Source organism: Trachemys scripta, chromosome 2, assembly GCF_013100865.1.
Source record: "Trachemys scripta elegans isolate TJP31775 chromosome 2, CAS_Tse_1.0, whole genome shotgun sequence".
In the NCBI taxonomy this organism is placed as follows: Eukaryota; Metazoa; Chordata; order Testudines; family Emydidae; genus Trachemys; species Trachemys scripta.
In genome coordinates this window covers 87,831,837-87,859,489 of record NC_048299.1, presented here as the reverse complement: position 1 = coordinate 87,859,489, position 27,653 = coordinate 87,831,837, and the positions used below count along the sequence as shown (strand labels likewise).

The window sequence follows — 27,653 nt, the reverse complement described above, 5'->3', positions numbered from 1 at the left end:
GACCTTTTCTGTTTTACACTGTCTTTTTTCATTGTGTTCTTTTTAGCTGGGACTTTAGGTAGAGGGTGGAAGATATTGTTAACTGGACTTAAAAATCTCTAAATCACCTAATTCTATGCAGCATTTATGAGAACAATTCTTGTGTTGCTGGTTGATAGCCACAGTTTCCTTTAGGGTTCACTTACAGGTGGCCAGCCTATTTATGGCGGAATTCATAACTGTCCCTCTCTCAGGGGTCAAAACATGATTTGAAATGGTAATCAGGATATCTTCATGGTGAAGTATCTTACAGAAGGACTTTGGAGAGTCATGGTCTGTGACCTGTGGTGGAATCTAAATAATGTAATCATAAAGAAAATGGATAATTACACATAACTGGATACACTTTTCAATAAGAGTGCCTTCAGAAGGGGAAGAAGCAGGCTGGTGCTATCTAGAGCGATCAGATTTTCAAAGTGAAAGATCAGCACTCTTATCCTGGGATGAAGTGGTATTGGGGGCACAGAGGGGACAGCTTTGGTGTCCATCAAGAAGCTTTACAAAGGAGCGGGGGGGAAAGAAAAAGGAGTATGTTCTTGGTCATGCAATCCAGCCACCCCCAGTCTTACAAGAGTGCTCTGTGTCTGTATATGTGTAAATAGTAAATAGAAAATGTACTAGTAGATAGCACTTAAAAATAGGTAGCATTGTTCATGGATTTTGTAGGACCAGTAAAGGTGGTGGTGGTTTACTGAAAATGTCTTCCTTTGTGCAACTCTTTATGAAAGCTCATAACACCCACTTGCTTCCCTCACTTTCACAGTCATCCAGTGGATTTGTCTCTATAGCTGGTAGACGGTTTGTTCCCTTAAAGGATGTGGAAAGAGGGGGGGGGTTGCTAGAAAGGGGGTAGGGTATCAACATGTAATAAACCTGATAAGGTGATTTCCTTGGTGTATGCATGCTCAATTCTGCCCCCTATTATGGCAAGCAGCAATTGCAGGTGGCCAGTCCGTGAGTGCAGTTTGTGGGAACTGAATAGTATCCCCTTAAATAATTTGTGAGCCCTCTATTAGCCACTAGAATCCTGCCAAGAGTAGCAGTGTTTCTGTATTAGCTAGGCCTTTCATGTTGTATGTGCTTGTTAAACACAGCTAGGTGGATCCCACAGCAATTCCTTCATGTTACATTATATTATGTTATATTATGGAAAGAACAAAAGACACAATAATGAGGTTCATGCAAACTGTAGAAAGAAAACTGTAATTTGTAAAACTGACAGTGACATTGGGACATGCCTCGAAAACAAGGGATGTTCCTGATTTGCAGGCACACAGGTAGGGTGACCAGATAGCAAGTGTAAAAAATTGGGGAGGGGGGTGAGGGGTAATAGGAGCCTATATAAGAAAAAGCCCTCAAAATCAGGACTGTCCCTATAAAATCGGGACATCTGGTCACCCTACACACATATGATATCAAAATAAATACCTTAATCTGTATTTATACTTTAACCCTAATTTGGGCATAGACATTGTTGTGATCAGTCCTTCAGTCTCCCTCTAAAATCTGTTGCAAAGTAGTCTAGTGACAAAGTCACCACCAGAACTCATCCGGCCAATCTCTTTCCTGAAATGTTGGCCATCCTAACTTTTAATCTCCTTCTGCTTAAGTGTGAAAAACTTGTCAAGTTACCTTATACATTAATAGTGACACCCTTCCCCCATCTCCAATATCAGCATTTCTGCAGAGAGTGGCAGGTGAAGCTTCCCCTGTGGGAGGCTAGCTCCCTGTCCCGTCTCTTCTGCCTACACTCCGTCTCCACTCTGCAGGGGTTGGGGGGTGAGGAGGAACACAGTGAGTAGCAGGTGGGGGAGGAGAGGAGGGACACAGCGGGAGGTGGAGGTCTCGCGGAGGTGTGGGGTGGAGTAGAGGAGGAACTCACCACGCAGCAGCAGGTGATGGGGGCCTTGGGAAAGGTGCGGAGTAGGGAGGGTAAGAGGCGGGGTGCAGGTGTGGCCACCACAGCCCAGGTGTCCGGTGGCGGGGCGGTGGTGGCTGCTTCAGGGGAGACTTAACCTCCCCTGGCCTATTATACTCGCAGCCCATAGCAGAGAGTATGTCTGACAATTTTTCATCATTGTATTCAGTATTGTAGCTATGACAGTCCTAGGATATTAGAGACCCAAGGTGAGTGAGGTAATATCTTTTATTGAACCAACTTCCGTTGGTGAGAGAGACAAGCTTTCGAGCTTACACAGAGCTCTTCACAGCCAGAGTAATTGCAAACAAAAATTTCAGTATAAAGACATGGGGCCATATTCTCAGCAGGTGTAAATCTGCTTACTTTATTGACTTCAGCTAAGCTACACCAATTTACACTAGCTGAGGAACTGGCACAGGAGACTTAGTGTCACACGAACACTTTGCTCCAAGCAAGTAACTTTTTGCAAAGGGAAAAAGAGCAATTCAAACTCCTCAGGTAGTTTCTTCCACTAATTGGTTGTGGTCATTCCATGTTTTTATTCAGGGGTACTGTAAATGATGTTAGGACAGGAAATATTTGGAGGTTTGAATGTTCTTCACGACAGACTTTCATCTTGACAAGACAAAGCAACTCAAAGTCCTTACATGTCATTCTTATTTCCAGACTCTTAAAAGTCTCTCCGTTTCATAGAAGAGTGTGACTAATCTGAATGAAATACTCCCTCGTCCCTGAAAACAAAACTTGGTTTCCAACATTGGATTTTAAAACTGCATTTGTTATTTATAAGTGTTTTTCATTCCAGGAGTACTGTGGGGGTGGAGAGGGGAACTGAGTACTTTCCTGGTTGATCTCTATGATGTGCCGTGACACAATACAGAGGCACATACAGCATTCTTCATTTCCAGTGCCTCTTATTTCATCACGAACAAAACTATAAATGTTTCTTTTGAAGTTAAGGGGAAGCCCTTATCAACATGACATTGGTTCTGTGTGTCATCAGTTTGATTTTTCTGATCACATGTGAATTTCTAGTATTCTCAGTGATCTTAATTTCTTTGCTCTTAGGATTTCTTTTTGCTGCCTGTAATTTTGAACTAGAACTTTAAGTCTTCAATTCCATTGCAAATATGATTGGTTCAGCTAGTTCTAAACATTTACTGATTTCTGTAAAGTGAGTTCTTCTTACCAAGCAAGCTTAATCTTGTAGACTCTTCTGGTTTCCTTGATTTCTTTCAGTTCTGTTTTGGGTCTGGGAAAGCAGGGAGACTGCAGGGATTTCATCCTTTGATCTCCTAGTAACAGAGATATGACAGATGTCTGTGCTAATTGTTTTAAGTCTATCAGCAGTCTTGATACTGTTGATCACAAGGTTACGTTGACTTGATTTTGACCTTTGCTGGTCCTGTCACCTTCATTTTGGTGGGGTAGATGGGCTTACTCTTGTGATGGTTTTTTCCTAAGCTATCAGAAAGGGAGATTTTGAACAATCACTCATCTGCCTTAAATCCTTCGGGGGCAGGATTCTAGTCTGCCACCACCCATCCTCAAGGTGCATGTTAAGCTGCTTGGGAGAGTTAGTGAGGTGATTTGGGCTATCATGCAGCTCAGTGTCTCATGTATGACAAAATGAGGGTGCACAGCATCTTTGTTTTCCATTGCCTGGATGAAATTGAATCCTAACCCAGACAAAATGAAGGTGATGTTTATGGCTGCAGAAGGGCTACATGCTGGAGGGGTATATACTGCCCCTTCATTTTCTCTGTAACTCCTCTAATCAGAAATACCATTGGTTCAAAGAAATGTCTGTGTGAAATGTTTGGGGAGGAGTGTGAGTTTGCCATTTTGCGCCATGCTAGTTATTTTAGACCCATTCTAGTACAGTTACACACTTTTCAGCCAATGCAAACTAGTAGTTGGACACCCATTGTACCCCAGGTTTTTCTGAGTAATTTTGGTACAGTTTGTGGCGCAAATATTATGTATAGTATTGAGGAGAAGGCTCAGTTTATCCCATGGAGCGTCTTCTGTTTAACCATTTCCAAAATAAGAGTGTAGGTAACTTTAGTGCTAGTAGAAATGAGTCACTACTAGCACTGTCTTAAGCCAACCATAGTGCAAGGCAGCACAAGCTTCTGCACGCAGATTGGTGTACTAATCTCCTAGCTATTTTGGTTCTAAGCCTCTTTTGGGCAGGCACTTATAGTGATAGCCAGGGTGTAGTGCCTTTTTGATGAGAAATGGAGACTAGAATCAAATGACATTCGTACTTTTTTTGGTGTTGTTTTGGGGTCCACCCAGACTAATAAAGGCTCTGTCACTGCCTGTCCTGTAACCCTGGGGGCCATTGTGCAGTGCAACTTTTGTTCAGATCCCTGACACCACTGAGCCTTCCGTCAAGCACAAGGTTTCACCCTGTCTCTCACCAGCCCTGTTATTCTTTTCAGGGTGACACCAACTGCCTTCCAGTCCCGAGTCTCCCCAAATGTGTCCTCCCCAAATTCTTAATGATCAGACACCCAGGCCATTCTCCTCTGGATCGTCACTCCCCGAAGGCATGAAACGAGCCCCCCAGATACCACCTTCATGTTCCACATGGCTTACACACACAGACCTTCTTGGGATGAAAATAAACAAAAAGCTTCTTTAATAGAAAAAACACAGATTCATAGATGAAACTGTCAGGGAAAGCAAACGTATACAAGTTGCAGAGAAAATAATTATAGTTAGTTACCTACTGCCTTAAAATAGTTTCCCATCATACCTCGTAGCTATCAGAGGGACCCAGCATTCATGGACAGCCTTTTGCCCCAAAACTGGGCCCTGAGTTCTGAATAAAAAACCCCTCAGTTACAAGCCTGCTTTTACAAGGCTTTTTCTTCCCCCTGCCCCTCTTAGGGTATTTCTACACTGCAGTTAGACACCCACAGCACGCCAGTGCCAACTGACTTGGGCTTGCAAGGGCTCCGGCTAAGGGACTGTTTAATTGCAGTGTACTCAAGATAGTTGAGTCCAACAAAGATTGTGAAGAGTTATAAAGAGATCTCTGAAAACTGTGTGAATGGGCAACAAAATAGCAGATGAAATTCATTGTTGATAACTGCAAAATAATGCACATTGGAAAACATAATCCCAACTATACATATAAAATGATGGGGTCTAAATTAGCTTTTACCACTCAAGAAAGAGCTCTTGGCGTCATTGTGGATAGTTCTCTGAAAACATCCATTCAATGTGCACAGCAATCAAAAATGCGAACAATGATAGAAACCATTAGGAAAGGGATAGATAATAAGACAGAACATACCATAGTGCCACTATATAAAGCCACAGTACACCCACACCTTGAATACTGCATGCAGTCCTGGTCACCCCATCTCAAAAAATATATATATTAGAATTGGAAAAGGTACAAAGAAGGACAAAAAATGATTAAGGATATGAAACAGCTTCCATAGGAGGAAAGATTTAAAAGACTGGGGGTTTTTCAATTTGGAAAGACTGGGTACGATAGAGATCTATAAAATCATGAATGATGTGGAGAAAACGAACAAGGAAGTGTTATTTACCCCTTCACTTAATATAAGAACCAGGGGTCATGCAATGAAATGAATAGGCAGCAGGTTTAAAACAAACATAAGGCTCTCCCTAGCCTCTGATTGCCAGAAGCTGGGAGTGGATGATGGGATAGATCCCTCAATGATTGCCTGTTCCGTTCATTCCCTCTGAAGCACCTGGCATTAGCAACTATCATAAGGCAGGATACTGGGCTAGAAGGACCATTGGTCTAACTCAGTATGGCTGTTCTTAGGTAGTGTAGTTGTTCAGGCTCCGGGCTGCAGCCTGAGCTCCGGGACCCTCTCACCTTGCAGAGTCCTAGAGCCCTGGCTCCAGAGAGAGCCTGATTGTCTATACCGCAATTAAACAGACCCTTAACCTGAGCCCCGTGACCCTAAGTAAGCTGCCATGGGCCAGCCTCTAGTTTTTACCCTTAGTCCATGGTGACTCATGGTTATTCAGAATGGGGAAATTCTCTCTTGGCTTGACAGCCCAGATGTTCTTTTCCATTTCAGTTGTCTCAATGTCTTTCTAGTTGTCTCTAATGGTCTATCATTGTCTTTTCCTGGGCTGGACAATGGATAGTTACTTGAACCTGGTTTTGTGTAAACACCTGGCTTGGGAAGTGCTCCCTACTCCTGCCACCTGCTTGACTGCTCACCGCCCTCCTCAGAGCAGTTTTCTACATGCTGGAATATATAAATTCATAACCATGGGCTATATACATTTCTCATAATGACCATCAAGTTCAGAACATTACAAGCTTTCATACAGGACCATACTTGATATATTTTTATAGTACAATGACATAATAGCAATAAGTTAGTTTAACTGCTTGTTTGGGGGGTTTAAACCTTCTGTTCTTCCCTGGTGGTTTTTGGACCCTGATTGTCACACTTTGCATCTGCGAATTTGAAACAATGGGCCAAATTCATTGCTGATGTAAAACAGTGCATTTCTCTGGACACCAATGGAATGGTATCTTCTTACATCAACTGTGAACTTGGCCCCAGGTCTACAGCGTTGAAAGCTAGTTCCTTGAGCAATCTTATCCTTTTTGCTTCGTACCACACAGAAAAAAACCTCAGCAAATTATTTCTTGACTTGGATTTAACAAAAGCAGCTGATCTGTCTATAATATTTTCTGCTCTGTGTTTTGAGGCTGAAGTGTTATTATCTTATGCGGTACATTTCTAAGAAAAAATTCAGTTGCTTCTGTTCTAATAGTACTTGAGTCGTCTAAGCAGTATTGTTTAATGGAAAGAAAATTACCCAATTGGCAGCAATATTACTACTTCATTATTGCATTGCTCTTGTAGCCCTGTCACAATGACCTTTCCTTGCCTTAAATTACATTTTTTTCCCTGTCATCTGGTAGAAATGTAGCAAAAGATTCACTTCAAAATTACTGCTTGTAGACTGTAGGGAATAGCATTGTAGATATCCTGACAAATTGCAATATTTCTGCTGTATTAGGCACACTTCTTCTTACATTCTCTGTGTATTGAGAGAATTTTCAATATTGTGGGTAAAAATGGTCATGACAGTAGTTATTTTTGCTATATCTCATTTTCAAGGAGAAGCAAAAACTACAATACTCCCTTCTCTTGAGAGGACTAGTGAGACTTAGTTGCTCTTCATGTTGTCTTTTATTATTGGAAAATATTATTTAGAAAATGATACGGAGTGTATATTGTATATGTTGCCCACACTACAACTCTCACCCGTGGATCTTGCAGCACTTGACAAACGTCAATTAAGCTCACAACACCCTTGTGCAGTTAAAGTATTATCTCCATTTTATTAAGCGGGAAACTAAGAGAAGACACTAAGGAGTTGGCTACATTTGGGGTAATGTGCTATATGGAGTGTGATTTCTAAAGCACACTAATGTGTTGCACATTAATTGGTCCGTGTAGAGCGTGCTAATGCGCAGTAAGGGTTCCCTAGTGCGTGTTAACATAATGCTGTTTTAAACAGCACTATGTTAAAGTAGTTTACACAGACCAATTAATGTGCAGCACATTAGTGCACTTTAGAAGTCACACCCCTCTACAGCACATTACTTCACCATGTAGACAAGCCCTGAAAAAGGTTAAATGTCATGCCCAACATGAGGCAATGTCATGGTAGTACAGTTGGACTAGATTCTATAGGTCCTAGTTATTTTCTAACCACTGTACAAATCTGTAACATGGGGATAATGATACTTATCTCCTCTATAAACATTTTGAGATCTATGGATGACAAACACATTAGAAGAGTTACGTATTGATTGATTGTTGAGACTTTTCTCAAACAAATTATCCAGCTCCAGCTCTTCAATCATTTCTACATCTTGGAGGAAAGTTCAGTGTATTTTTCTGATAAACCTGATGAGTTCTTTGGAATGAGCAGAGAATGACTTATTATAAAAGGTATCCCTCTTTCCCCTTTTAAGTGAGATAACATTAATGTCAAGTGATCCTATTTATGTGGTTGAGTGAATCATTTATTTGATTAAATTAGCTTCTCTACCTCTGCTCTTGGAATATCTGCAATCATATAGCAGCTTTATCAAATGTATTCATTATCCAAATGTACTCAATAAAATCTTCAGATTTTATTTTGTGGACTGATTGTGCATGTTACCATCCAAGTTGAGTTTATACATGTGATTAATCATATTGTATTATTTTCCATTCCTGACACAGTGACTTTATAATCCTTAACATCAACAGAAGAGCTTGAAGAAGCACTCTGGCTTTGAATCTTTCAGGGGGATAGCAGTGCAGGGAGAGGTTGCAGATAAATTGGAGTATGACATTTTTCAACCTTTTATTTTGTGGCTCTCACATATTTTGTCTAAGGTACTGTGACATTACTGAGGGTACAATCTGGACTGATGAATAGCTGTGTCCCCTCAGTTCTTCAACCTGGTGTGCCTTTTACACTGCTTTGCTATGAGAGCTACCACTCCTGGTCTGCTCTCACACAGCTACCCAGTTATATTGTATGAATGCTATAACCAGCCACTCATGAATTACACTGTAGAACAATACCAGCAAATTCCTAGTCCCAGACTCTCCCCCAGAAAAGTGCATTTTGTACTGCCCAGCTCTCTCTTGGACAATACAAGCTCATATAAAGTCTGTCATTTTATTAATACAAAATGATATGCACAAATCCTGCTGTCCCAAAAGGAGCTTCCCAAACACTTCAATCCAAACAAACTGTCTAGATAAAAACAATAAAACAAGTTTGTTAAGTACAAAAGGTAGATTTTAAGTGATTACAAGTAATGAGGCACAAAAGTCAGAATTGGTTACAAGAAAATAAAAGTAAAACAACTAATGCCAAGTTAACAAGCTGGAGTAAATTCAAAGCTAAGTGTCTCTCACCACATGTTTCAGCAGGCTTACTGGTTGAATCTCTTTCAGTCAAAATCCCCCTTCCAATCCAATGCTGCTTCTTTGTTCTTCAAGTGTTGTCAATACCATGAGTAGAGGGAAAGGGAGAGATAATTTGGGGCATCTGTTCTCCTTTCTTATAGCTGTTTCTGTTCTTCAAGAATCATCTCCAGCTGAGGCTCAGGAGATGGAAAGTCTGTGTGGATGGAATCCCCCAGCTGTTTCTTTGTCAAGATTTAGATTTTCCCCACATACTCTTTCCTGCCAAAGAATGGCCTCTAAACCAGGTGATAGTCCATTCAATTTTGTTGACATCTCGCTGAGGCGTCAACTAGCCTTTTGTCTCTGTGGAACTGATCTATGGCTGCTCCCCCAGACTTGGAACATGTCTTAGTAATACCATACAGAGGAATCTTATAACTGTACATGTCATATTGCCACAGATATTTTACCAGGACAATAATAATTAGCAAATTATGAGTTTTCAAATAATACCTCACAAGGCATACTTTGTACAAAATGTATCATAGTCCTGTAAAAGAGGTGAACATAGGGGTACAGACTGTCACAGATTCCTAGTAAAATTAGACGTGCACAATTTATTGCTTGGATGCAGAATTTAATTTTCACTCTCCCTACTTTTACAATAGCAATGGGGTGTGAATGTGGTCCTAGCCGTTATGAGTGAAGTGAACTCCTTGTCTAGCTTGTTTAATTGTCTCTGTGTAAGGACTTTGTGAGGGGTTTTGAGATATCTATCGTCATGCTGTGTGCTGAATGTGTAAATTTAAAATTAGTTTATGGCAAGTGTTTGTGTGAGGTAAAACTACCACTGAAATTTTCACAGAAATCAGCACAGAAGGTGTATGAGTACAACTGAAGTGAAATAGTTTTTAATTTTTCACAAATATTCATGGACCTTTCCCCTTCCCCCCACTCTACTACTTAATACACTAAAGGAATCATGCTTCATGATTATTCATTTTCTTTGATCTTGTTGATTTTTATAGCTCCAATAGAAGATGGACTCTCTTACTTATTTAGTCCATAGTGCAATATGGTCAAGTTTTTCATAAGTAAGTAGCAGTTTTGGGCTTTCATACCTGCTAAGAACTTTCAGACAATTTGGCCCCTTTTGAAAGTGCTAACTGCCTTCTGAAAAACAGGCCCCTTAAAGATGTCCCAAATTGGGCACCCAAAATCATGAGCTGATTTTGAAAATAATGGCCTATATGTTTCTCATTTTTAAAGCTCATTTTCATGTAATAATAGTAGTAGTAGTAGTAGTAATATTAATATCTAGCTTTTATATAGCGTTTTTCATTTGTAGATCTCAAAAGTACTTTACAAAGGAGGTGACTATCATTATCCTTATTTTACAATGGGGAAGCTGAGGCATGGGGGTGGGGGGTCCATCAGCAGGCCAGCAGCAGCACCAGGAATAGAACCTAGTTCTTCTGAGTGTGAATCCAGTGCCCTATCATTAGGCCCTGCTGCTCTGTCAGTGCCTGCTTCTTTCTGTGTTTCTCTTTCTATTACTTTTCCAGTATTGCTAAAAACAATAATAATTAAAAACTTCTGGTGTTTTTTTTTTTCAAGGTGAAGGGGTGCTGGGAATTTTGTAAGAGAGAGGAAGAGGTTCAGTCAATTTCCCTCCTCCCTCCCCCCCCCCCCAAAAAAAACTGTATGTTTAAGTGGTAACCATATAACTTACATATATCAGTGCAATACCAGTATCACCTTCTGCTCAACTTAGTGGCCTTAGATTCATGCTTGTGAGTTTTGAAAAGCTGACACTCCAGCCAGTTGGACTGGCTCACTCATCTTTTCCAGGAACTGTCTTGGATGCAGAACTTCTTGCAATCTATACCCACTTTGAAATTTAAATCTGTAGTGTTCTCCATGTCAGACACTCATCACAACATACTGTAAACACTGTCGTTCCAAGAGCACGTTGATGTGAACATTCAGAGATCAACCTATTCTTAGTGCCATCAGGAAAAACCCTGCTCTGATTTTATTTCTTTCTCTGATGAGAAGAGGGTTCCAGAAATGAGGAGGGGAAGGAGGGACAAGTGATTTTTTTTTTAATTTTTTCTGTTGTTTTCTTCTCAGAGAGGGGCAACAAAAGGTAACATAACAAATCTATTTAAAATATGAGTAATCTGGGGAGCCTAAATGTCTTTTAAAATAGACAGCCAACATGTACTTGGGTGAATCCCTGAAAAAGCAGGCATAAAAATATTGCCTTCCAGAAATTAGCTATGTTTTCTCAGGTGCCATTTCTGATCAGTACATTAACTGCACTTCCTTTCCTGAAGTCACACTCAGAGAGGAACTAGAAGTTTGAAGGACTACTTGAATCTCATTAGGTGGCACACAAAGCTCCAGCTCAGAGAAATAGGTATAAGAATTTTGCTAGGAAAGGAGAATTAGCAAATTCTTAGCCTGATTTATACAGACCAGATTTTCCTTCTCATTTGTCTTTCAAAGGAGGTCTCAGAGAAACATAGGCATGATGATAATATTAACATTCAACAAAGATAAGTAACCATGATGATTTATGTCCCTGAGCTGTAGCCATATATTTGTGTGTTCTTATTTAATAATAAATTTGACTAGTTCCTGCTAGTAGAAATGTGTTTGACAGTGCTGTGCCTAAGGTCAGGAATATTACAAGTAGGCTCCATGCAATGTTCCCCAAATTGGTCTGACAATGAACCTCCGTTTCAGCTTGCCACTTAGAGCTGTGCAAAATATTACATAGTAATACTGACCACTCTCTAAATTTGCCCACTCCTCAGAGAAGTAAGATGTCCATGGCTGAATGTCTTCACCACAAGGTTTAAAGCTCTTTGGAGTATGGATTCTCTTTTACTATGCACTTATACAACATTTAGCAAAGTGGGCTGTGATTTTCGTTGGAGTCTTTAGACACTACCAAATATTAATAATAATATTTGATTCAAGGCTCTTCCATGAAACCGGATAGTTTTACATTCGTTTTCCAGACAAACAAAAGTGTCATTGAAGTTCAGCGTGGAATTTTTTCTACCATCTGGATGTCTATGGAAATTTTGAGGAACCTCTTCATGATGCAGTTCTGAATTTTGAGTCTGGTTAGTTGGGATAAGACATATTAGTGCTGATCTTCTGATTGATTTGAGTTGCCCCATTTGGATTGAGAGGAGTTAATTTTACTCTTTCTCTAGGTTGAAAAGATGTAGGAAAGTTGCAGTCTGTTGACTAGTTAGAAGAACATTGGCATCCCCCAATTTTATTTTATTTTTACAATAAAAATAAGACTACAGCTTGGTACTTCTTATTATGAGGAGCATGCCTGGGAATTGATGATCAAGTTTCTGCGAATGGATAAATTTCACAGTAATTTTGATGTATTGATGTATTTATTTTTAGAAGGAACTTTGATTAGCCTGGGCTCTGAGAAGGATTAGAGAGAGGCCAGCATATCTCTTGGTGACTAACTTGTTTCATGGTCTGAAGGCACTGACTGTATTCTTCTGCCTGACATTATTTTATTTCTCCTCATCGTTATAATATTTTATGACTTAAGAGAACCTGTTCTGTTGTGCCACTGCCCTTATTACAGGCTGAAGGCCTGATAATTGGAAATGCTGGGCACTCATGACTCCAATTGAAATGAAGGGAAGCTGAAGGTGCTCTGAAAACAAGGCCACTGGCATTTTATTTTTTTAAGGGATTAGGGCCTTACTCAGAAATTGAGCTGCTGCCTTGACCAAATTCCCCCTTGACTACACAGCCTTGGAAATGAATGGATTTAATTTGATTAGAATGAGACCTGAACTCCTAAATTAACTCTGACCCTAGCTCTATAGTCAAGAAATTGATTAGATTTTAATCTGACATTACAATTAAACCTCATGTGTGCGATTAAGCTTTGCCTCCATAATTGGAATGTTGCACCTCAGGAAAGATCAGAGACCCTTTTTCTTTGAGGCACTAAGTAATTCCATGCACAATGTGCTCCTATAGCAGCAGCAACTGCCATGGAAAAGGTAATTATACATACCGAATAGAAAGACAGGTTTTGAAAAGAGGCATCACTCTCAAGGGGCTGTATCAGGAGAGGAGCCAGGCCCAGGAGAAGAGGCATGTACATGTTCCTCATCATTGGGCATCTCTCAGTCAGGTAGTTCTGTCTGGATACCCCCAAAGAGTTTTTATGTCTAGTCTGGCAAATTTAATCGGGAGGAAGAGGTTACTAAGGATAGTGAGGCCTGTATGGGAGCACAGGTTGGGAAGCAGTTTGCCCAAAGGGTACATGATGTGACTGTTCTAGTAATATGTCACATAGGCTGCTTATCTAAGCACCACTCATTTGTTCCTGATGGTAGGTGAGGTTGCTGCAGTAAGAGTCTGTGAGTTGCTAATGATGGAAGATTAGGAGGCTGTTGATGTGGAGGAAAGCTGAGGTTAATTGAGATGAAGGATGGATGTATCAAGGATGGGCTCAGACTACCCGATAGTCTTTGTGATACTGGCCAGCAGCATGGTGAGGGAAACTGCGTCAATTGCAGCAGCGTATGTGGTAAAATGTCCTTTGGGGTAATTTGTCCACCAGTGGACAGTTTTTCAAAAGTGCTCAACTCCCAGCAGCTGCCATTGCCTTCAGTTTTGCCCTCAGATTCTGAAAATCTGGCCATAGCTCAGTAAGTCCCACAGGAGAGATCAACCTCTTTGGGCAGACTATCTTCTTCTTTTTTGTGTCTCACAGGCCTTCTCATCTCTCTTTTTTTCTTTTGTTTTTAAACGTATGCTTGACTTTAGGGTGGAAGAGAATTGCACAGAGAAAATTTTTATTCAGTTTCTCCTTTAAAAAAACCTTTGTCAATATGTGGAACAGGGCTCCATTTAGCTGTTTATACAACTAAAATAAATGGAAACATATTAATCATCTCTACACTTTCACATAGAAAATCACTTTCTCTGATACCTCTTTGGCATACCGCCATAGAAAATGGGAACTCATCGGCTACTGCTAGCGAAGCTTGTTCTTTGATCAGACATTGGTTTTCTATCCTCTTACTGCTTGGGTTCAGTGTCCACTTCTTAGTCAGCATAGCTTTGGTATACATATTGCTAACAGTGGGGCAGGTTCTTCTTTTGATGACTAGGCTTGGAGTTTTGTCTATGACTTTCTTCATCCTAGCCTGCACGGTAAAGCTCCACACAAACAACTTGCTGTCACTCTGAGAGACCGTCCAGGGAAGTAGCTAGTTTCCCTCTCCTGCAAAGAGGTTCTATACTGTCTTTCATTTACTTTTACGTTGCAGACCAGGGCTGGCTTTCCAGTGTGGTGTGTTTACACTTCTATCCTGATTAGAAATACAGTTCCTGGGAATTACTGTATTTTCCAGATGTGGGTGTTTTTTTCCAGTTTGGGTCCTGCCTGTTAATATTTTATTTTCCCCTTCTCTTATATCTTTAGCCAGTGAGACCTGCAATGATTTCCACCCCATGTTCTTCACGCACGACAGATCATTTGAGGAGTTTTTCTGCATCTGCATCCAGCTGTTGAATAAAACGTGGAAGGAAATGAGGGCAACCTCTGAAGACTTCAACAAGGCAAGAGAGGGGAAATTAGTTGACAAAGTTCTAAGACATGGATGTGTGCTCTTAACTGAGGCACAAGGGGTTTATACATTCCTCTTCCAATTACTTCTCTTGAGTTTCTCCTGTGTAAATCCCTTGCATGTCAATGTTGAGAAATCAAAAAGCAGTGGATGGGAGGGTCTGTGGAGGCTTTCTGACCTTTTTCAGTTGTGTTACACGGCAGACCCTCAAGATAAATGCGATAAATCTGGCTTGAGGGGAAACTTCGCCTTTTTATATTGTTAATACCATTCTGAAGTGCTGCAGCCCTGAAGGCTGTAAATAATGCAGGGAGAGTACAACAATGATAATTCTGTGCATCCTTTCATTTCATTTGGATGACCTGAGTGCTGAAATGGAAAATTATTCAAAAGTGGACATGATCCTGCTGCAATTTTAAGTGTTGTGCATGTCAGCAGCTGCAGTTTGAAGTAACAAAGCTTGCAATGCTAAGACTTATTAGAAGAGATTTGAACACTGACGTCTGGAATTCTATATTCAGCTAGACTTGCCAGCCGGTACCCTCGTCCTTGCTGGCCCATTTGACTGGCTCTTGATACCCTTGCCCAAGGCTGGGAATAGAGAAGTTGATGGAGAATGAATATTGGAGCCTCTAACAGCTCCAGTGTTCAATACACAGAGTCTTATTGGCATTAGACTTGGATGCTTCATGCCTAATGCCAAACTGAAATGTAGCTGAAAGAGGGTTGGCTCCTCAAGTGAGGAAAAACAGGATTCCCTCGATGAAGTAGTGGTGGATCTTCAGGACACAGTGTGGATTGGCCATCTTTTAGATACAGGTAGCTGCCAATGAGGACGTATGCTCTGGCAAGGGGAGGAATGGATCCTCATAAAAAAGCGCACTATTCTTGTGTGGGATTTTCTTAATACACTTCTGTAATTGACTCGCCAAGTATTTACTACCCAAAAATGCCTCAGCAAGACAATTCACTGGATAGTTTGAAAATTTAATTCACATGTATAAAGATGCCAACACTTTTTAAGAGGTCATCATAATAAGTGACTATATTTAACAAGTTTATGAATGGATGTTGATCGCTGAAGCTATATTATCATCCCAGCTCAATAAGGATTTGGTATGTAATTGCTCTCACACTGAATTGAGAATGTACAACTAGTTATCCTAGTGGATTAGTGTAATAGGGCAGTCTCATTTCTGACAACAGACAGTCCCCCAAAAGATTCAGTGGAGGATGAAAATTAATATATTTATTTTTTAGCAGTTACATTGTTCTGGGGTTCTTTGGAAAACCAAGCGCAGTTGCCTCTCTGTTGTAATGTACTATTTAAACTTTTAAAAGGATAGGATCTTTTAGCCCTTCCTTTTAAAGATGAGTGCCTCTTTGGAGACAGCACCGAGCAATCCCAAAAGGATGCAGTTTGTTCTCATATGTGACAAATTGCTTCTCCTCACTTTCTATCTTCATAAGCCTTAGCCTTTTTAGTTTGAATAACTTTTATCATCCTGGTAATGTCTGAAAGTACCACTTTCATACCATTTGTTAATCACTTGAGATGTGGAATTCTTTTCCCACGAACTCAGTTGGAAACTCAGTATACTGGAGTAAGGCTCTTGGAACCTAATGTTTCTGCTTGAGAGCTACTCTGTGGTCTTTAATCGTAATGAAGAAGGGATAGCTCTTTTAATTTAAATTTTGATTAATCAAAGTAAATTGGACATTCTAGAAGTATTAAGAAGTTTTACAGCCTAGCTTGTGTGCACATTTGGAGACATATTCCCCACCTCTCACACTATAGAAAGGTTAGTATTGGAGATATCCTATCTCCTAGAACTGGAAGGGACCTTGAAAGGTCATCGAGTCCAGCCCCCTGCCTTCACTAGCAGGACCAAGTACTGATTTTGCCCCAGATCCCTAAGTGGCTCCCTCAAGGATTGAGCTCACAACCCTGGGCTTAGTAGGCCACTGCTCAAACCACTGAGCTATCCCTCCCCACTACTAGAAGTTGAATTGTTGGGAACTCCCCACTACTTTCCCATTGGTTCCTTAGTCTATTTTTAAGGCTTCAGTAAACCATAGGTAAAGACTTTATTTCAGTGGTGAAATCCAGCCACTACACTCCATGCTGGGGAGATTCCATCACTGTTTATTAATTTTAAAGCTTTTTTAATAGCAGCATACGGTTTGAAGAATTCTAAGGTGTGTTTTCAAAGAGGTCGGTAAGATCTCATACTTCTTTTAAACTCTCCCTCATTAAACTTCTTGTCATCCCTGGCTATTACACACGCATGCATTAGAAAGAGACTCTAATGTTCTTCATATCTTAAAGAAGAAGGATCTTACCATTACAACTGTAACCTTTTTTCAGAGACTTCAGAGGTAGAAGTCTGTATAGAATAATTCAGTCAGGTAGCTAAACTTATATTGTGCCTTTATGACATACTTTAGGGCTTACATTATTTATATCTGGTGGGTATTGTTGAAAAATTAAGATGTAGTTAGACCCGCAAATGGAAACAACTCCATTTTACTTGAAACCTGTCTTGTTTTTGGAGTGCACAGGTGATCAAAGAGCCTTTAGCATGCTATGTCATCAGCTGTTGTTTGTAAAAGTGCGGCATGGTTTGTGCCTTTGTAAATATAATATATCCTAGCTGTACGTAATCATTCATGTTGTATATTGATACATGGGATGGTTATGTCTCAGTTTTACTAACAGGTTTGAGATTAATGTGAGTGAACTAGGGGGCACTTTTGAGTTAGTCCAGGGGATTGGTAATGGAATACAGAACCTTTCATCAACAGAGTGCAGGTTTAAATCTAGCTCAGTAGGGACTAAATGGGAGATGGCTGTTTGGTGTCCTATGTAAAAGATGTTTGGTGATCACATAAACCTACCACACCACAACAGCTTGTGCTGATTGGCCCTTTGTTGCCCGTCTCATCAGAGACTGTGTCTTCACTGCAAAAACTAGTAACTGGAGTCCAGAGAGAGAGAGAGAAAGAGAGAGAGAGAGAGACATACACACACACTATGGGGCAAGCAACCAAAGAAGGGAGTGTCAAACCAGTTGAGAGCTAATCCCCAGATGAGCCACAAGGAGGCACCCCAGCAGTGAGTAGTAAACAGGGTCACACCATCCTGGTTTTTGTAAACCCCCTGCATTCACTGGCCATCTGAAGGAGCAGTTGGCCATGTGAGCTAGTGAATTTGACAGCAGAGTAGGTTAGTACATAGGCATCTCATGGATCTCCCTCATGTCTGTCATATGCACCCTCCATGAAGTCTCCCTGTGAGCAACCCCCTGAGGCCATCCCTCCTCCACACACAGAGTCACATGTTGAGTATGAGATTCTAAGGACTTTTGAGAGCGGTGAGTCTAAATGTAAGTTGGTGGCTCCAGAACCAACTGTGATTAGCATGCCAAAATCTCCTGTTCAAATCTCTGTCATCCCCAAAAAAAACATACCTTGTGAACTTTTCTCTCTCAGGACAAGAATCCTGGTTATAAATCAACTATTTTTATTCTTAAATAGATACACTTTCTCAAATATTAAGCTGCTGTAATAATTTGCAGGGACTGAAACTCAGGCAGTTCAGCATTTCAGAGGGATCGGTCTGGTTGTCTTGCATGAACATTCATCCATCAGACTGCCCTACTTAAGGCTTCTTGGCAGGTTCATGTTCAATTGGAATTGTAAATCCTGAGTCTTCCTGGACTTACTGTTGACCTCAAATGGTTCTCAATCAATATATAAAAAGTCTCTTCTTGCAGAAACCACAGCACCTAGGTAGTCAAGAAAATTCATACTACTGCTCTAAGGAGTATATCTGTTGTAGTGTATTCACAATTAAGATTTTCTAGTGGTAATGAAGGTGTAGACTGTATCATTTCAAGAAGGATGACAGAATGACCTTCCCAAGATAAAGCCGTGGACCACCAAAATCCAAAGCTTTTAAAGTCCTCACATCTCCTGCTTTGATTGAAGCAACTGCTGCAGGAGGAAATCTAATAAATTACTAAAACTATAACTTTTTTTTAACTAAAGAGTTAAGATATCTTATTCTCAAGATTTTCCCTCATTGCAGAAATATAATTAATACATTTTACCATGTAGTCATTTGAGGTCATCCTTCTCAGATACTGAAGATATATTTTTATTGCCAAATAATGCTATATGCTATAAACTTTGCAAAGTTCAATTAAAACTGTTATTTCAAGTTACTTTACCAGACAAACCACAATAAGGCCCTAGACCTGTGTATCCATGAGGAGTCCTGGTACTTTATTGGGATGTCTCACTGGCAGTGGTAGTCCATGGTACTAGATCCCAATGCAGGAATGAGGCATAAATAGATAATTTATGAGATTATATTAAGAACATGCATAAATCATATGAGACATATTGCAGGCATACATATAACAAACAGTGCTCTGTGTTGGACAATAGTAAATTTAATAGGTAACATTCACTCTGGCAGCAGATAAAAGCAATAAATACCTTTTGTGAATCCTGTAATTAAATACCAAAGCAAACACTGAGGCATTTGATGACCACAAATGACATTTATTGCTGACACACTCCAACACTCTGAACATTTTTCCTTGTTCTATGACAAGATAACAGAAAAGACAATGAGCATAGTATAAAAATGAAAAATATTATTTCTCTGCTTGGTGAGGATTTGAAAGGACTATGTTGCTTCTTTCTCAGATTCTCTAGTGACTTCATGTTGTAGGCATAGTTAGAATGTATAATTACTCAAGGACAGGTTTAGAATATGACTAATTGTTCAAGAGCAGGATTTAAAAGTGAATAATTATGTAAGCAGTGTACTGAGGGAAGCAAGTTTTTTTTTTTTTTTTTTTTTTGTCCAGCACTTCTTGTGATGAATAGAGAACACTTGGGAAAAGAGTATTTTCAAATGCTGTTTGAAAGTAGGGACTATGGGAGATGTCCAGGGAGAGTGAAGTCATCAGTCTGGGGCCATTACGGCAAGCACTCAGTCACCTGCCTTGATGCATCCTCTGGCAAGAAGGTGGTACAGTGTGTGGTTGGAATGGTGATAAACTTTGTGGAGCTCACAGACTTTGTCTGAAATCTGGGCTTTATTTTGAGCTTTTTTTTTTTTTTTTTGCACCGCTTGGGGCAGCAAAAACCCTGGAGCCGGCCCTGACTGGTAGTAATAATACTTAGCATGTTTTGTTCAGAGTTAGCGAAGTATTATCCCCATTTTATATATAGGGAACAGAGGCACAAGGATATTAGTGACTTGCCCAAGAGAGACAAGATGCGTGAGGAAATATCTTTTATTGCAGCTCTTCTTTAGGTCTGACTTGCCCAAGATCACACAGGAAACCAATTGCAGAGCTAGGTATAGACCTAGATCTCCAGACTACATTCCTTGCTCACCCTCTGCCCAATCCACTGCATCACACTGACTCTAGATTTATGGAGCATCCCCAACTGGTTCCAAAAGTCTTTCAATCCTTCATCTATCTACCAGGACCCTCAAAGGCCCTGAATCACAGTAACTGCTTATGTCATTTACTGAAGGAAACCAGTCATTTAATGGATGGCCAGAAAGAGGTACCATGATGAGGTTTGGGGAGACAATTAAAGGAGAAAGGGAACATTAAAAGACCTGCATTGCCACCTGAAAGGGAAAAAAATAGGTAATGGAAAAATAAAAGTGAAAAGTAAAATCCAGTGTGCAGAACATGCTTTTCTTTTTAGTAGTGGTGTGCTAAGTAGCTCTTCACAGATGTTCACAAAAGTGTTTATTGTTTTCTTATGGGCATCTCAACATTTGTGAAGCAGTGAATGTAATTTCTTCTGGGTTGACCTGAGAAATGAAATGTTTGCATTTAACTAGGGAAAATGTTGGGATAGCTGAATGATTATACCCTTCTGTTAGCCTGATTAGAATTTCATTTGGTAATGCTTTGTTTATATTGGTCAGAGAGACTGCAAAATGGATAATTCTCTTGTAGAATAAATGTTGTATACCTCAGTCTCTGGCAGATTAGTGCAAATTAAATTAACCCACCTGCGGCTATTAGCACTCTATTAATTTTTACTGGAAACAGATAATTGCTATGAATATATTGTTATTAATTGTGCAATGCATGAAGTTAGCTAAACACATTTTCTTGGCAATTATAACTCATTTTACAAGTCTACTATATGGCGTATATACAAAGCATGAGTTTTTTAATTGAAAACTACTATTCAAGAATAGTAGAAACCTGTTAGACTATAATTGGGTGCAGTGAGGTTATCAGATCTATTCCATTAGCTTTGCTGTTTTAAACTATGCACTTTGGTATGTTACACTGTAAATCTATTCATTTAAGAAATTTCTTCTCACATCTGGTCAATATTCTATTAAATCTGCCCTTTTAGTGCACTGGAAATGTATCCATTTAGCAAATGTATCCTTTATCAGCTATTCATTTTAAAATAGCTTGGTATATAACTTCATCTATGTTTATCTATATCTTTCTGATCTACATCAGTATCCCACTATATTGCCAAACCAAGACAATTACTGCAAAAGGCACCAGGAGGTTAAGTAGAGAAGATGCAGTCTTGTATCTACAGATGGGTCAGAATGCAAAAATCAGATTAAAATTTCAACATTCTTACCTGAAAATTTGGGGTTGTTCAAATCAAAGGCACTTGTCACATAGATAACATTTTTCATCCTCTTCTAACTAACTCCTTTAGGCCCCTTTAGAAAACCCCACCTCAACTAATATTGTAAAGAATGCATTCCTGTTTTTAAAAACAGTTAACTGAGTTGGGTTTTATGAGATTATAAGCATTTAAATTGAACTTTGAAGTAGGACTGTCGATTAATTGCAGTTAACTCACATAATTAAAAAAATTAATTAGGATTAAAAAATTAATAGCAATTAATCACAGTTTTAATCACACTGATAAACAATAGAATACCAATTGAAATGTATTAAATATTTTGGATGTTTTTCTACATTTTCATATATATTGTATTCTGTGTTGTAATTGAAACCATGTCCCCTGGAATGGTGGTTGAAGCATAAAGGGACATATGAATCTTCAACGCATCTGGCACGTAAATATCTTGCCACGCCGGCTACAACAGTGCCATGAGAACGCCTGTTATCACTTTCAGGTAACATTGTAAAACAAGAAGCGGGCAGGATTATCTCCTGCATATGTAAACAAACTTGTATGTCTGAGCGATTGGTTGAACAAGAAGTAGGACTGAGTGGATTTGCAGGCTCTAAAATTTTACAATATTTTATTTTTAAATGCAGGGGTTTTTGTACATAATTCTACATTTGTAAGTTCAACTTTCATGATAGAGATTGCACTACAGTACTTATATTAAGTTAATTAAAAATACTATTTATTTTGGAAAAAGAACCAGAGTACTTGTGACTAACACATTTATTAGAGCATAAGCTTTCATGGACTGCAGCCCACTTCTTCGGATGCATATCAAGCATTTAAATTGAACTTTGAAGTAGGGCTGTCGATTAATTGCAGTCCACAAAAGCTTATGCTCTAATAAATTTGTTAGTCTCTAAGGTGCCACAAGTACTCTTGTTCTTTTTGCGGATACAGGCTAACACGGCTGCTACTCTGAAACCTATTTCTTTTGGGGTTTTTTACGGTGCAAATACTTGTAACCAAAAAGAAATATAAGGTGAGCACTGTACACTTTGTATTCTGTGTTGTAATTTAAGTTATATATTTGAAAATGTAGAAAACATCCAAAATATTTAAATAAATGGTATTCTATTATTGTTTAACAGTGCAATTAATTGCGATTACTTTTTTTAATCGCTTGACAGCCGTACTTTGAAGCAATAAGAAAAAAAACTGCTGGCCCTTTTCTGCCCACTATGATATACAAAGGCAAGCTCATAACTTCTTAAAAAAAAAAAAAAAAACTTCTAGCTTTTACACTGAAAATATCATGTCCTCACTTCCTTCTCTTTGCCAGATGGCTCTGTAATCTTTGGAAGAGCGTCCTAAAATAGTGGTGTCACATCAGGCTACTGGAGCTGTGCAGTAAGTGGAATGCTGATTAATGCAATAATCCTGTAAAATTATCCATGGAGGCAGAACGTTATGTGACCTCTGCATGGAGTTCCATTGAATTCATGGGAGCTCCATGTAGTTGTAAGGTACAGCCACATGAATCATTTTATCAGGATAAGGAGCTAAGAATAAAGCTCAGGTTACAGATTTGTGTTGCTCCTTATTTTATGTAATCCAAAGACCTTGCCAAGGTCCTCCCAGGGGGAGGGATATCTCAGTGGTTTGAGCATTGGCCTGCTAAACCCAGGGTTGTGAGCTCAATCCTTGAGGGGGCCATTTGGGGATTTAGTTGCAGATTGGTCCTACTTTGAGCAGGGGTTTGGTCTAGATGACCTCCTGAGGTCCCTCCTGACCCTGAGATTCTATGAAATATTCTATGAAGGGAGCAGCAGGATGGGAGAGTATATAGTGAAATAATCACTTAGGTCTTTATCAGGAAGGAATTGTTACAGGGGAAACATTTTAAGGGTGAAATCCTGCCCCATTGAAATCAATGGCAGTTTTGCTATTGACTTCAATGGCGCCAGTTTTTCACCTTTTACTTTGCTTTCCAGTTCACCTTTCAACTACATTGCAAACAGGAAGTGCAGAGAGACAAGGTAATACTTCAGTAGGCATCATATTATTGTTGTTTTTTAAAAATCAAAAATTGTGTTCCACTGAAAAGGTGATTTTGCATGAAGAGAAGACTGAGCATTGGTCTACACTACAAACTTATGTTGGTATACCTACGTCCCTCAGGGTGTGGAGGTGGATTACCTACACTCTCCTGTCGGAGTAGATAGCGTCTTCACTAAGCACTACAGTGGCACAGCTGCACCAGTATAGTGCTGAAGTGTAAACAGGTCCTCAGACATAGACGACTGGTGCCTCCCCATACAGGGGGTGGGGGGAGGGGCACCAACTAAAGGGGAGGACATGCGACCTCCCCACATCTCCTCCCCGCTCCCAGCCTAGGGCCCCCCCAGCTCTTCCTGCCCCCTCCCCGCCCTACGTTACCTGTGGGGGGAGATGGGACACTCTGTCCTCCCACTGTGTCAGCTCTCCCTCGGCACGTTTGGCTTCCCTCCCTAGCAGCCAGGCCTGGGCAGGGAGTGGGACGGAGCCACTCCTGTTCTCTGCTCCATGCAGCATAGCAGCTGCCTCAGCGAGAGCCTGGCTGGGGAGGGGCAGCAGTGGCCGCCCGCTTCCTGCCCAGGTTCAACTTCCGGGGACAGGGGCTGACTCCAAGCATCCGGCTCGCTCGGCCGCTGGCCCCAGAAGTCGAGCCTGTGCAGGGGGCAGCCCGCCGCCGGCACCGCCAGGCGCTCTCCCAGCATGGCTCTGGTCCAGCCCCTTCTGCTCCAGCTCTGGCCCCTCCCCTTCTTCTTCCCACCCGAACGGTTGCTGTGTTGGCACTTGACCCTGCATATCTTCCCCTTACCCCGCCAATGGATCACCTCTGCCCTCTGAGGTGAATGAATGCCCGCTTGGGCGCTGCCTAGAAAAAGAGAGATTGCCTAGGGCAGGGAACAAAAGGGTGTGGGTGGACAAAACATTCATTACAATCAAAGCATCTAGGTAAATAAAATAAAATCTCTGCTCTTGATATGCAGTATCTTAGGTTTATTTCATCCTGCTGCTTAAGTGTCTGATTTTATTTTACTATGGTGGTTTATTATTCATTTTCTAATAAGAACTACAGTGGTCTAGCCTTAGTTTCCCCCTTCTTTCTATCATGCAACACAGCGCAGACTAAACACAAGTGTCTTGTTGAATATTTGCAAACTGATGATGGGTCTCCTTTTCTAAAAGCCTGGATTCCCCTGACTGAATGGATTCCGCTCTTTCATTCCATAATTAAGACCATTTGTTACTATAGATCTCATACATGCTTTAACACCCTGTAGATGGCAATTTAAAAAAACTGTTGCCTCTTCATGCTTTCAAAGCACTCTTCATTTTCATCACTGTGGGTGCAAATAGGGCCAATAAACACCCTTAGCTTTCAATAGGGTGATTGTACTGTGAACTACTAACCATGCTTTTTTGTACTCTCTATAAAAATGTTTGGCATTGGAAGAAATTCTGTTACTTTCATGCAGGCTGTATCAGTCAGTCAGTGAAATGATATAACCTAACTAAAACTGTCACCCGAACAAAACATGTTGTGATATTGCCACTGTCATGCTCTGTTTAAAGTGATGATAAAAATCAAATCGTGGGAACCCCTCTCATCTTCGAATTTGTATTTCTTCTTTGTAATGTATGTTTCCATAATTTGGTTAAATCAGAGGTGCCTGGCATATGGCTTTTTGCTGCATGAATTGCTGCTGATGTAAATGTCAGTGAGCATATAATTCCAGATTTTCATTTTGTAAATCACAATGCAGGGTTCAGCCTGAAAGCTCCCTAGACTATAGACCTTATTATAGGCGAATAAAAAAAAAGGAGGGGGAGGAATGACGTCTGAGATTTTCTTTCAGTTGAAATGAGGTTATCATGATGAATGATGTAGCTGACAATGAGATTTTTATAGCCTGTCTTAGAGTAGCAGAGGAACTCAAATTATTATTGGCTCACTTTAAGTAATTGTAATCTAAACAGCACTGTGGTTGAAGAGCGGGAGTGAAAATCATTCAGATGGCTTTTTCTTTTAAACAAAGCAAGGTTTTCTTTTTGTCCTTATACAAGCGTCCTTGTTTGTCGTCTGAAATTTACATCTCTTGTATTGTCTTGATCAAATACAGCGGTTGCCATTAAAAAGCCAACATTTGCCAATTAGCGATACCGCTGTTTCCCCCTATTCTTAGAACAGGAGATAACAGCCCTGTGTTTGACAAAATGTGCAGCAGGTCACCAGTTAGATGATCTAGACGACTCATTGCACCAGGGTAAGCAGAGTTGGTGAGCCTTCAAAGCGATAAAGACAAATGAGTGTAGCCTGCTGGAGGATAGAAAGAGACATGGTGAGTGAGAGATGAGCTTCTGAGTTAACCCAGTGAACAAAATGGGAATTGTTCACATCTCCTCACTGATTCAGTCTAATTATCTGCAGTCTTAGAAAGCCAGTACAGTAACTCCTCACTTAAAGTCGTCCCAGTTAATGTTGTTTTGTTGTTACGTTGCTGATCAATTAGGGAACATGCTCATTTAAAGTTGTGCAATACTCCCTTATAATGTTGTTTGGCAGCCGCCAGCTTTGTCCACTGCTTGCAGAAAGAGCAGCCCGTTGCAGCTAGCTGGTTGGGGCTTGGAACCAGGGTGGATTGGCAGCTCCCTGTTCCCCTAAATTCCCTGTGTGGCAGCCGCCCAGCAGGCTATCAATTGCCGACAGTTCAGCTGTCCCTCTCCCCACTGCCATGTGCTGCTCCTGCCCTCTGCCTTGGAGCTGCTCCTGTGAGTCTCCTGCTTGCTGGGCGGGAAGGAGGGGGGCTAATATCAGGATGTCCCCCTCCCCCCTGCTCCTGCCACCTGCTTACCCTATCTCCATAGAGCGGGGGGAGGAGGGGAAGGACACGCCAGGGCTCAGGATGGAGGGAGCTTGAAGGCAGCTGCTGCTGTCTCAACTTCCTGATCTACTTAAAAAGGCAATGTACTTAGAGTGGGGTCAATGTACTTAAAGGGGCAATGTAATATTGTGCAAGTCGTGACTGCAGCATTGGACAAATAATTTGAGGTCGCATGGACGAATTGCCTTGGAGCCCAGAGGCAGTACAGAAATGAATATCAATCCCATTGTTAATATCACTGGAATAGAAACCAGAATCTCTGATTAAAGAACTTGCTGCCTCAGTTAAGGACAGTAAAAAACATGACTATGAAAACTGAAATGCTCAAGGTCTCTACTTGCATCAAGGATGTTAGGCTGGTAGGCTACTACTGGAAGGAACTGAAGTGCTATGACATTTCGCAGGGTACCCAGTATTATGAGGCACTTCACCAACATCTGCCCATAGCATGAGGAAATCTTGTATTTGTCTTGTGCTTGCTATGGATCACCTCCCTGAAACCACCTGCCTCTGGCAACACAAGCACTGTCTTCCAGGCCTCGAAAGGCCTCTCTCTCTCTCTCTCTCTCTCTCTCTCTCTCTCTCTCTATATATATATATATATATACACACATACAGGTTAGCAATAGGGGCACACTGACCCCTGAGTCCTCTGAGTGTTCCCTGTAGTGTTCAGCCCCTTATCCACCTAAACACAGAATTACCAGGCCTGCTATTCCCAAAAGAACAGTACATTGCACTTTTAGAGCACAGCTCTGCTGAATACACAGCACTTATATATATTTATAGTGAAAACAAAAATAAGTTTATCATCAAAGAACAGAGATTCAAGTGATAGTGAGTATGAATATTGGAAACAAATGGTTACAGATAAAACAAGATTATAACTCACTTGCTAGAGACTAAACTTAATTAATGAGGTATTCCTCTATCTCTTACAAGAAAGCTTACCCCAAGTTCTTTCCCCATCATTTTCAACCAGTTTGGTTGAGATCCCCCTTCTCATAAGATCAAGCCCGCTGACCCCTTGTCCTCACAGACTGAAGGACTGTCTAGTGGGTCATATGCATCCATTATAGTTTCCAAAGTTCATTGTATAACCCCTAAACAGGATAACTCTTGCTGTTCACCTTGTCCTGTTAATTTCCTCTCTTTGAAGATTTCACAATCCTTCGTTAGCTTTTGGTTCAGATTTATGAGTGGAGGCCCATTGTGAACCATATAATACTTAATTTACACATAAACAGACAGACAAACATTTCTTGACTGAAAGAGAGCCTGTTTTTCGCCTTTGTTGGTAACGAGGCCCTAGATGCAGACCTGAAGAACATAATTTTCAGAGTACAGATATAACTCCTAACATGAAATCTATACACGTGTTTTGCAGTGAGATTGATGACCAATGTGGCACAGACTTATTAGAAAGCAACAGAGAGTCCTGTGGCACCTTTAAGACTAACAGATGTATTGGAGCATAAGCTTTCGTGGGTGAATGCCCACTTCGTCGGATGCATGTAATGGAAATTTCCAGGGGCACGTATAAATA

The 27,653-nt window shown here is 40.5% G+C and overlaps 1 protein-coding gene across 1 annotated transcript in view; it reads left to right on the top strand.

Annotated features, from left to right (window-relative positions):
* The window catches only part of ELMO1 (engulfment and cell motility 1), a 322,852-nt gene that overhangs the window by 176,150 nt on the left and 119,049 nt on the right, over nt 1-27,653 (top strand). The window contains exon 12 of the mRNA XM_034761212.1: nt 14,378-14,514. Coding sequence (XP_034617103.1) covers nt 14,378-14,514 — 137 coding nt within the window. The remainder of the gene's footprint in view (nt 1-14,377; nt 14,515-27,653) is intronic.